Source organism: Lepisma saccharinum, chromosome 9 (assembly GCF_977018435.1).
Source record: "Lepisma saccharinum chromosome 9, izLepSacc3.1, whole genome shotgun sequence".
NCBI classification, from domain to species: domain Eukaryota; kingdom Metazoa; phylum Arthropoda; class Insecta; order Zygentoma; family Lepismatidae; genus Lepisma; species Lepisma saccharinum.
Genome location: NC_139237.1, coordinates 64,435,687 through 64,448,114, shown reverse-complemented (window position 1 = coordinate 64,448,114; position 12,428 = coordinate 64,435,687). Strand labels below are relative to the sequence as shown.

General features: G+C 37.4%; 1 protein-coding gene across 1 annotated transcript in view; it reads right to left on the bottom strand.

The window, feature by feature from the left end:
• Nucleotides 1-4,131: 4,131 nt before the first annotated feature.
• The window catches only part of LOC145992084 (uncharacterized), a 38,893-nt gene continuing 30,596 nt past the window's right edge, over nucleotides 4,132-12,428 (bottom strand). The window contains exons 9-10 of the mRNA XM_083128303.1: nucleotides 8,536-8,710; nucleotides 4,132-6,791 (exon numbers count right to left, since the gene is read on the bottom strand). Of these exons, the coding sequence (XP_082984429.1) occupies nucleotides 5,476-6,791; nucleotides 8,536-8,710 (1,491 nt within the window). The 3' untranslated portion in view covers nucleotides 4,132-5,475. The remainder of the gene's footprint in view (nucleotides 6,792-8,535; nucleotides 8,711-12,428) is intronic.

Sequence of the window (12,428 nt, the reverse complement as noted above, 5' to 3'; positions counted from 1 at the left end):
AAGCAAGGAATGTTTCTTGCTTTACATAGAGATGGATGGTCATTCTCAGATGTGCATAAATCCACACAGTTGTTCGAAAAGCAAGAAAAACTTGGAAAATCATTGAGAAAACATTAGGGCAGAAAGAAAGACATCACAAGTGGATCATAAGATAAATGATATGACATTAAAGAACAGGGACGAGTTTATGCCAAATTGCAATTAACTTCAAAATAAAGTAGGAGTTATCTATCCTTAGGCACATTAGTGTAGTCCAAACTAAAAGAATAGGTTTTTCCTTAGAAAGTTTAATGTAAAAATCGCAGACTAGCTGAAGCACACAGATAAGACATGAATTTGTCAGAGATTATGGTTTATGCAGACAAAAAACTATTGAAATTACTGGGAACGAGTGATGAATGAAATTGTAGATGTGGAAAGTAGAATAACTTAAATTCTTGCAGCTGGTGAATACAGATATGAACATGCAAATACATGGCAGCCACCCAGCTCTCCAGACGTGAGAACTTGCAGACTATCATGTGCAAAACACTAGGTTACCAGATCTAAAAGTCAAAACGTAACCTCGTGGAAGCAATTGCACCTTATTCTTTTCATAAAATTGACCACATATTGCCAAAATTTCATTTGTTACTTGCATTGAAGGTCGGGAAGACCAGGCCACACTTAGTACATATCCGTATATTTATAAAATATAATCGCAATCTAATGTATCATGATACATGTAACAATTTTGATCAGTCTGTATACGTGCTTGCAAAATTTTGTCTCCATCCAAAAGTGCTCTATACTTAACCATGGCTTCAATAATAAATATACACAAACCTAGATTTTACATTTTTCATAGGACTGAGCTAATAAACTTAAAATGCGGGAAAATGTAAAATCAAGCAAAATTTTATAACATTTTGCTTTGTTCAGACCATCAAGATTGAATGTATAACGTAAAATTGGGGTTCCACTGTTCAATAATAAATATACACAAACCTCTATTTTAAGTTTTTCATAGGACTGAGCTAAATAAACTTAAAATGCTGGAAAATGTAAAATCAAGAAAAATTTTATAACATTTTGCTTTTTTCGGACCATCAAGATTGAATAATACAGGATAACGTAAAATTGGGGTTCCACTATATATTGGAGATATAGTATGCTATTTATCAGTTAGGAAAATAATTTGTAAAGTTGAGTGTAATCAATAAAACTGAAAATGCAGGAGAAGTGTGCCGAAACCTAATCATAATGTAGTGATGCTATTTTTTTTACGAAGTAGTTTTTTCAAGGTGCGATAGAGGTTCAACTGCTGAAAAAATAAGTCCAGAGGGAGACTGACTTATTGGCATTGCTTTGGTGCACCTGCGAGACAGATTGAGCACAAAACTAGTACTATTTGTGTTGAGAAACCAGTTTGAGTTAAATGTAGTAAGGATTTTGTGGATTGAAAAGTTGTATTCAGGCAAAATAAAATTTGATCATGTATTCTATACCCATTAATGAGAGGTTGGTGAACTCCTTTATACACCCAACAGCAAAAGAAACTAGGCAAATTGCCCACTTTACCAACTGACAAGGATACACTCTGAGAATTGTAGAAGATATAGGAGTAGCCCAGCATGTATGTATAATTATTAAAGGTCAGGAGGTGTGACTATCTTGCAGGAAACATAGGGTGATGATCCAAGGTGGAAGATTTTGTGACCATGCCCTTGCATAAAAATTATTTCTCACAACCCCCTCCACCTGCTTCTCTTGAGGTTCACGGTTCACGCAGCCTTTAATTGGTATCCTGCAAGTCAAAGCATAGTGTTGATCTCTCAACAGGAAGTTTATTGTGAAAGTGCAAAATTAACATGAGACACTCGCCACCTTTACCTGCAAGGTACAAACCACACCAGAAGGGGGTGGGCCTAAGAGGAAGGAAGCAAGCAAGGAAAACTAAACACACAGCCATGAAATTAGGTGGGTGGCACGTCTGAGCACAACCCCATGTGTTCAAAGGTTCAAGAGAATGAAGGATCTTGTAGAGTTGGCAAACAAACTGACAGTATTTGCTCCAAAGGTCGGGGATGACACAAAAGTGCCTCAGAGAGAGAGGAAGGGGGGGGGGGGGTAGGTAGGTTGTTCTGTCTGACGCTTTAACTAAGCTCCACGTGAAGTTAACTTTGCAGCAGGTTTTCGCATATGTAGATCCAAACGTTATAATTTGTAAAGTGTAATACTTAATTCCATATGAGACTTTTATTTTCATAGTTTGTCTGATTTTTTTTTACATATATCACACTTTTTGATAGTTACAAAATATGATTCGATTTTATAAATTTATCAAGAAGAGTTATTTTTAAAAATCTCATGTGTGTCACATCTTGCATGAAACCTGTAGGATGTTCTTATTTAAAAGAATTATAATTTTGAAAGTTGTAAGAAAAGTAGGGTGCAAGTACAACACTTCATGCATTTTTTTTTTTTTTGGTTTATATGGGGTGTTTCTCTGATTCAGATACCTGCTGTTGAATTACACATACAACAAAAAAGGTTCACAATATAAATTTTTGTAATGTCAAGCAGCAGCAGCTGGGAAGGACTCTACATCAAATTTGGTGGTGTTTGTGCACAAGCATACACTATTTAGCCGTTCAAACTACCCTACACTTTAATATAATTCTTAAGTTTCACAAGAATGTCACCTTCAGAAACTTGATTTGCTACCTTACATAAAATGTTTTAAAAACCCATTTTCATTATCGATTTAGATTAAACTCTTCTGTTTGATGACAATTAGGTTTGAAGAGCCACCAAGAAATGCTCCAATGCAAAGCTTACTGCAACCAAATGACAAATTAAATTCTCTAAGGACATAACTATGCTGGCGCTGTTACCAGAAATGCTTGGTAGTTGTGCTGCCACAAGAGCCAGTGTAGTCACAAACTACAGGGTGTCCCTAAAGTCCCATTACCACTGATTTTTTTGCAAAATGTTCTCCAGCTCAGGTTTATTTTCTGTTTGTCAGGGCACATCTGGTTGCCCTCAGGATGGCAAGGCGATATTGCACCAGGGGTTTGCTCCTTGATGCACTCCCAAAGGGAAAACATCCAAGGGGGTGATGTCAGGAGAGCATGGGGGCCAGGCGATTGATCCGTCACGGCCTCCTATCCATCACCCAGGGAAATTTTATCCAGAATATTCTGAAAATCGGGGGGGGGGGGTGCTCAGTCTTGTTGGAAAATAATGGATAGCTGCAACTCCTCCACCTGAGAGAGTAGGTACTGTTCAAGCATATCACAGTAAATTATCCCTGTAGTGCTGTCCAATTAACTAATGACAACAAAAAGAAGAATAAAACTTTTTGAGCTGTATAACATTTTGGAAACCATCGAACTGCTCTCTGTCATGTGGTTTCAGAGTTACGTTTGATTGTAATGGTAACGACTTTAGGGACATCCTGTACATTAATAAGAGAATTGATTTAATAAGTTCCAAAAATCTTTATATAAACATGACTTCATTTCCCATAAAGGCTGGTTCATGCATTCCATAATGAGATTTTAAGTGGAATAAAACTATATATATATATATATATATATATATATATATATATATATATATATATATAATGGATAAAAGCAAGGAGGGCCAAAAGGGCTAAGTAAAAATCAAATAAGGTAAAAGGAAACACTCACCGGACAGTAGGAAAATTCAAAATTTTCGCTAATTTATAGCATCATCGGTGTGAGAAGAAACAGAAGACGGAACCGGAAGTTGGGGTCCCCAACTTCCGGTTCCGTCTTCTGTTTCTTCTCACACCGATGATGCTATAAATTAGCGAAAATTTTGAATTTTCCTACTGTCCGGTGAGTGTTTCCTATTACCTTATTTGATTTTTATTTATTTATATATATATATATATATATATATATATGGATAAAAGCAAGGAGGGCCAAAAGGGCTAAGTAAAAATCAAGTAAGGTAAAAGGAAACACTCACCGGACAGTAGGTGTCCTACTGTCCGGTGAGTGTTTCCTTTTACCTTATTTGATTTTATATATATATATATATATATATATATATATATATATATATATATAATTACTGATTCATACATATGCACAAGCTGTTATACATGTGCTGTATAAGAATCGCAAAACAAGTGTATTTTCATTCATTCTACCACACCATTTTCCAAAATATACTTGCACTCTCAAACTCTAGTTTAACTCGCATTGAACCTATATCAGAAGATATTAATACTGGTTGTTCTAATACTAGTAGTTACCCTCTTAACAATTAATAATTATATTGCAAAAGCTATAAATGATAGCAATAGGCTACGTTGGTACCAATACTCATGTTGCTATCGAAAGTACTGGATTGAACTTTATCATCAGTATCAGTCAATACTTTTCCCATTTCATTGAGTTTTCTTTCATTCTGTGACAAAATTGTGTAATGAAATTGAATATGTGATTAAATGACAGCCTTCACCATGCTGCGATTATTGCAGAATTTAATCCGTTAGTACTTTACAGCAACATTATGGCATGCTGATATGACATAGTTACAATGGAGTTAATGTGTTTCGAGTCATAACAAAATGCACAGTTCACACACAAAAATAAAGCATCTTGTGAACTTTTGAAAACTATAGGAATGCACAGTCTCCTGGCAGAAATAAACTGCATTGTAGACTTCATTCCTAATTTTAATCACATTACAAAAACAGATACAGGTACATTGATCTTGTGCACATTGCTTTATATTGATTTCTGTTTGAATTATATTGTCCAGACTAGATGTAGGTGTAGGTCTGCAATCAGCAGACGATTTTCAAGAAACGATCCAGCCTTCCGAATCTTATTTATTATTTGCAAGGAAAAAAATTAATGGAAAGTGACATTTGAAATGCCATAACAGACTTCAAACTCGCTATGTGACGATTTTCACAATTACCATTTACCACAGCTAATGCAATTTGTTATATGCACAAGACTTTAAGAAAGTACCCTATATGCACTATACTGAACAATGTTAAAATGTTCAGGCATAGTTATTGGCAGGAATCGGTTATAGCATTGGCATCAGCTGCAATCTGGACGGAACACAAATGCTATTCTGCAATGTTTCAGTGCCAAGCTACCAGTTTTACACCAAAACACATGAATTTTCATTTAACAAATATTAATCACTAAGATTCATTACACACTTGAAACAAGCACCAGTCCGCTATTAATATCTTGGTACTACCCTGTTTTAAAAATATAAAACATATTCGAAATCAATTATTTACAAGGTGCACACACACACACACACACATATTTATCTATGATAGTGCTAGAAACTGAAAAAAGAAACATTTTTTCCTTAAAATAAATCATATACTACACTATATCAACAATAAATGATTTCTTTTGGAACACTGGATGTAACCTGGACACAGCTGTCTGTTTTAATGATAGTTCCCCAATATAATTCAGGTCTGAGTTACTGTAAATTCATTTTTCTGAACTGTGGATTTCTTCCTTGCTCCCTTGATGATTTCTCCTCCTGAGACCTCTTTCCTTTTCCCATTACTGGAAACTCCGATACCATCCGTGTAAACACAGCATCAGCAGCAATATTCAATTCATCCAAGAAAACCTGTTTCCAATCTGTGTCATCTAATTTATAACACAGCTGGTAGAATCTCTGTCTAATTAGATTCCTGGCCTTCCAAACTTCATTTTCAAATATTTGTACAAGTGCATTGGCAACCCTGTCTTCAAAGCCTGGTACTTCATACAAATTTTCTTGAAAATCTGATGATAAAGGCTGCCAAGAAAGGTTTTGGCTTGCTATTTGCCGCCCTGCAAGACAGACATTTGTGTTTCTTTTAACAGCATCATTTGCACCACTTGGTTGGGAAGGCAAACTTTCATTTCTAGTTCCAAACTGAGACTGAGAAGGATAATTCCTATTCTCAGTTGCAGATTGAGACTGAGAAGGAAATTTTACATTCCCAGTTGCAGACTGAGACTGAGAAGGGAATTTTACATTCCCAGTTGCAGACTGAGACTGAGAAGGGAATTTTACATTCCCAGTTGCAGACTGAGACTGAGAAGGGAATTTTACATTCCCAGTTGCAGACTGAGAAGAAAATTTTGCGTTCCCAGTTGCAGACTGAGACTGAGAAGAAAATTTTGCATTCCCAGTTGCAGACTGAGACTGAGAAGGGAATTTTACATTCCCAGTTGCAGACTGAGACTGAGAAGGGAATTTTACATTCCCAGTTGCAGACTGAGAAGGAGAAGGCAATTTCACATTCCCACATACAGATGGCGACTGAGAATGATAAATCTCATTTACAGTTGTAGGCTGAGCAGGGAATTTCTCACTGCCAGTTGTAGAATGAGATTGGGAAAGAAGATTCTCATTCCCAGTTGCAGACTGAGACTTACAAGAAAGATTTTTTCCTCCAGTCACAGATTGAACTCCACAGGGGGAATTCACATTTAATCTGTTTTCCACGTTCTTCACAACAGGAACATTCACACTTTTTTTAGTTGCAGTATTCGTGGGTACAGATCGAGCTTTGGAAGCTTGCTTCATGCGTTTGAAGTACATCACCACATGGCAACTTCTTGAGAGAGGATACATATCTATTGGAACAACCTTTAATGGTGAGAAAGGATCATCTTGAGAATTTGTTTTCATGTAGCTTAGCTGTTCTGTCATGCTCTTCATCATCTGGAGATCAGATGCTACGTACACAATTGTATCTAGTTTTACTAACTTTCGAAGTTCATTTACTGCTGAGAAATCTGCAAAGAAATAGAAAAGTTATAAGGCAAATTGTACACACAAAATAATACATGGAAAGTTCAAAGATTCAAAACTAAATACTTTTACTGTTAAAAGATATCCCTCTGTGCAATGCAGTGTGCCATGAAGGCACACAAGGTTATGGATATAGGGTCTCACACATTCTTGATTTAAGTACAAGGGTCGTTCAAGGTTGACCAAGACTTTTATTTCTACACAGGAAATATACATACATAGAAGCACCAACCTATGTCAGTTTTTCAAAGTATTGCCCCTGAACGTCTAGACACGGTTGCCTTCATTGTGGACGTTCCGTGATGCTTTTGGCGTAGAAAGAAGTAGGTTGGTGTCTTAACCACTGCAGGACAGCGTTCTTCAGTTCTTCATCTATCTGGAAGTGCATCCTGCCCAAATGCTCTTTAAGAGCCACAAACAAGTGGAAATCACTGGGGGCTAAATCTGGACTGTAAGGACTGTGTGGTAAAACCTCCCAGTGCAAGTCCAGTGTTTTTTGAGTCAAATGGGCTGTGTGTGGCCTGGCATTGTGATGGAGAAGAATTACATGTTTCGACAACATTCCAGGTTTTTTCTTCTGAACGGCCCCCATGGACAACACCGGGAAGCAGTGTTGAGTAATACTGGGCATTAATTGTAGCACCCTTCTCCAAAAGAATCAACGTGGATAACACCTTTCATGTTCCAGTACACAGTTCCCAAGATCTTACTGGTAGACGGCAGCTCTTTGCTTTTTTTGGGTGGAGGGGAACCCTTATGACACCATTCGTACACTCTTGCCCGTGACAGTGTTTGTTCCCCATACTGTGCTTGCAGTCTACACCAAATTTCAGCAGGTTTCACCTTCTCTTTCACGAGATATTTCATTATACACCGCTGTTCCACAGCAACAGATACACTACTTGCCACCAAGTACTGCGCATGGGCCAAGTGCGTCGCAAAGGATCATGGTTACTTGCAAGGAATCATGGTATGTCCGCCGAAGTAATGCAGCGCTACATTGATTCATTAATAATTTACGCACGAAAGTCTTGGTCAACCTTGAACGACCCTTGTAGTAGTAGTGGATGGAGGTGATGTGATCAACACGACACCCAGTGTTGAAACAGGTAACCATTAATAATATATTGGGTGAAACCCAGAACAGATTTATACAGCGATATTGTCAGAAACATTTTGACCGGAGATCACCCACCTGGGAATCTAACCAATTACTTCCATGTGGCAGTGAGGCATCCTATCGACTGGACCAATGCCACTCATTTTTTCAGTAATACGTGAATTCATAATACACCATCTAGATTTCTAATGCATAAATAAGTTTGCATTTTGCATTTTTATACTTACTACATTTAACACAGTTACAATATTTTGGAAGATAACCTAATGTATCCTGGCGGGGTGGGGGGGGGGGTGCGCAAGAGTGGAAAATTTTATAAACTATAGCAGAAGCATCACTGAATCATTTGGAAAAGTCTTTCATGTCTAAAACATGAATTCAAAACCGTCAACATTTCCGGAAAGTTGACCATTTAACCTGCTTGGCCATTGAATTGGGAATCAAATATTTCTACTGTACACTTTGTACATAGATGAAGTTAATCCAATGCATGGTTTTATAAAAATTACAATACCTTTGCTTCATAGATTGAGAAAAGGAAAACAGTGCACTGAATGTATTCCAAACATTTTAGAAACTTTCATTTCTTAAGTACAGCCAATACTTACGTGGTAAACGTATCACAGCCACTAACTCATGATACACCATTTTCTTCACTCTTGTTGGTATATTATTCAAATTCTTTTCACAAAGAAAACTGCAATTTTTAAAAGTCACTGCATTGGCTACAGCATCGGCAATAGAGTCTTCATCAGGATCAAAACCAAGAACTTGCTTACATTTCTACAACAGAGAGGAAGAAATAGATTAAATTTTATTGCACTGCAACACATGCAACTACCCTCAATTTCTCTTATTTACTTATTGTTAGTTGTGCTACTTATTTGATATATACATGTGGGTCTACCTGGGATTAAAACACAAGCTTCCAATCACTTAATTTATTGAGTTTGTTTTCAAGTCTACTTTATGCATTGAAAGGCTAATTGGGACTGGACCTACACTTTAAAGTGGGACCTAGACCTCTATGTGCCTCCACCAGGCATTGAACCTGGGACCCCTGGACCACAAGATGACAATATTACAACATTGGGGAGGCACTTTCACAAAACATATTTTGATACTGCATTTGGAGAGAGAATCTTTTTGACCAAGTTTGAAATGTCCTTCCCTTTTTATTCAAAAAGACAAGGCAAGTTCTGTGGGTGATGTATAACATTTGTAAGCACAAGGGAGAAAAACAGATATCAGCTGGGCCACAACGGTTTTTTGCAAATTCAAGGGTAATACGTTCTAACATTGTTGTATGTATATTATTCAACAATATTTTTTGTGAATTGTTATGGAATTTTCATGTAATGTTTTGCATGAGGTATAGTGTTAACATTTTTAACTGAATTCTATTAGAACACAGTGTATTAATATAAACTTACAGAAAAATTCATGAGAGACCTGGGTCTTTGGCATTCTGGACCAATGCGCTACCACCAGTAGCTAGCGCTAGTAGTCTGGAAATATCTGACATCTTAGCTGTTCAGTCTGAAGCACTAGAAAAGGCAGTGTGAGTGGCATAATGCTGCCTATGCTTGCAACTTGTGAAGTACATGGTTCAAGGATTAGGGCTATCAGATCCCTATATGCAAAAAATTTAACACACTGTCCCAAAGCATAAGACAGTACGTTAAAAATGTAGGACACAATCTAATTTACAGCAAATGTAATATACAGTGGAACCCTGAATTTACATTCAATATTGATGGTCCTAACATAGCAAAATGTTACAAAATTTCCCTCGATTTTACATCTTCCCACATTTTAAGTTTTTCTCAGCTTGGTCCCATAAAAACATAAAATCAAGGTTCCACTGTATTAGCAAATAATGTGAAGATGGTCAAAAATTATTTTTTAAACATATACTTTATGCACATATAGGCTAATCTGGACTGGATCCAAAGTTTAAAGTGGGATCCGAACCACTGTTCAATGTGCCTCCACCAGGTATTGAACCCAGGACCCCTTGATTACAAGGTCATCACTATGCCATCTGGGAGGGCCTTTGAATACTTGAGCATGAAATGTTTATTATAATAAAATTACTTAGAATTAGTAATACTATCATATTTGGTGTTTCACTTGTCCAGTATACATAATGGTTGGGATGGGATCTCATTGGAAAATAAAACACTCCAAACATTAGAAATGGAAATATTCCCCCTTTCCAAAACAAAGTTGGGTCATGTTCAAGGTTTCCAACCACTGTAAAAATGTTGAATTCTACATGCTATTTTTCCACGAAGTGATCATTTACACAATATCCAGAATGAAACTGAGAATTGAGCAATAACATTATACAATCTTTCAAATTTGCAAGTAATCTCCCAAATTCAGGATCAAGATGGAAAATTGTCCCAGATTCATGTAGCAACCTTGCATTCCTATTTTAAACCCCTTAAGTGTGGATGGCTTATATAGTGTGCTGTTGCTGTGCGGAAGGCATATATATATACACTTTGTGTTTGCTTCTACTAGATTCAACTGGGTGGTGTATACAGGGTGATTCAGAATTCCTATTACACACTTCTAGGGGTTGTAGAGGGGATTTAGTAGATCAAGTTTTGATAAGGAACCCGTGTCCGGAAACATACTGTTTTGGTTCTAGGTACACAGATGACAAGATCACATAATTTCACATCTCCCGCTTCACGGTAGGCAACCCACATTGACGGAGGGTGACGTCTTCACTCACCTGATGTCATGTGTTGCTTCCAACATCCTCTGTTTACACAGCACATGTGGTTCCAACATGATGGTGCACCAGCACACTTTTCCCATGACATCCAACAATATCTCAATCAAACATATACAAAGAATTTTTTTATTTCCTAAACAGTATACAAGATATGGTTACATAGAACGATTATTATTTTTTTATGTATACGGATAAAAGTAGTCAAGCTACTTTCGGAGGTATGTGCTTATGCCCTGGTACCTGAAAATTAACCCAGGGCGTCAGTTCCGTGAATTTTTTACGGATTCCCCCGCTTTTCTTTGATTCATCCTTGATTTCCATTATTTTTTTAATTACAATAATTCACTGTGACATTGGCAAGAATGTCCCAGTGTGAAGAACCAAATTTGTTCGGTTTTCCTGAACAAAGTTGGTTTCACATCATTCTACAAGGTAAGAAGATTAAGATAAAGGTTAGAAATAGTAGGAAGTAAATAAGTGTTAGTGTTTAAGATTAATATTATTTATGATCACAGATACGAAATTACATAAGTGTGTAATTGGGTGGGTAATGTTTTCTTATGATAAGTTTTATTGTGTGTCGTGTGCATTAGTGTTGATGGATGAGATGAGGAATGGACATTAACACGATTCTATGAATGTTAAGCAGGATCTATGTTCTAGTATGTTATGTTTGAGATAGTGAGAGTATTATTGGCTTTGAGATGTACGTATTAATAGTAGGAAGAGATATGAAAGAACGAGTGGTACTTGATGCAAGGAGACTTGCGGGAGACCAGCAAGAGTTGGTCGGACTGGGATGAACATCGGTACGACGGTTGGTACCCGGGACATCATCAGGAAGGGAAGAAGTAGGGAGGGATTTCCTGGGAAGTATCGGGTACATTAGTACGTTCGGTAGTGGAAATATAGAGAATTGTCAAGAATCAGTGAGAGAAGTTTGCAGTGTGTTTAGTAACGAGAATAAAGAAGGGGGTGTAAGATTACAATTTAAGAAAGAAACGAAAAAAAAGAATCTTGGTTAAATTCGGTTGGTTCCTAGGTCGAGTCCTTGCAGTGTTATCCTTTGCCTTTCTCCGGGGAGACGTAACCTTTTTTCGTTTTGGCGTATCACTGTCTTCTGTATTAGTGTCTCCTTCTTGATGTTCCTGTGGGAGGTTCTGCTTCATTATCCTCTTGGTGATCTTAGTCCTAAGGAGGGATGTCCTGTCGTTGAGTTTGTCGAAGGTGGATTCTTTGTGATCTTCTGGGGGGTATATTACATTCCGGAGGTAGGGGTTGAATGAGGAGGTGAGTGATGCCGGATTTGAAGAGGGAATGTTCCTCTTTCGACACCAGGTTTGTTAAGTCGTTTAGTGACGTAAAGTGCTCGGGATTTCTTATTAACTGGTACGTGTTGAAGTTTGGTAGCTTTTGTCTTAAATCTTCGATTTGTTTGTTTGATGTCTGGCAAAAGAAGGCTTTATGTTCCGGTGTGTCCGTCTCGGTTTTACATTTCAGGCATTTATCAGTCTGTCTGAGGTTGTGCTTATTTAGGTGTTGACCGTAGGGACCGTGTCCCGTTAGGAAATGTATGAGACCTCTCGTGGGATGGAAATGGTCCATCGAAAGTCGTTCTTTTATGTTTGGAAGGAAGCTGTGAAGTCTCCTTCCTTGCGTAGCTTGTGTCCATTCCTGTTGCCAGACGCTAAACAAGTGGTTGTAAATTTCTGGTACCGTGGCAGGGCGTATTCCAATTAGTTTATAGATTTC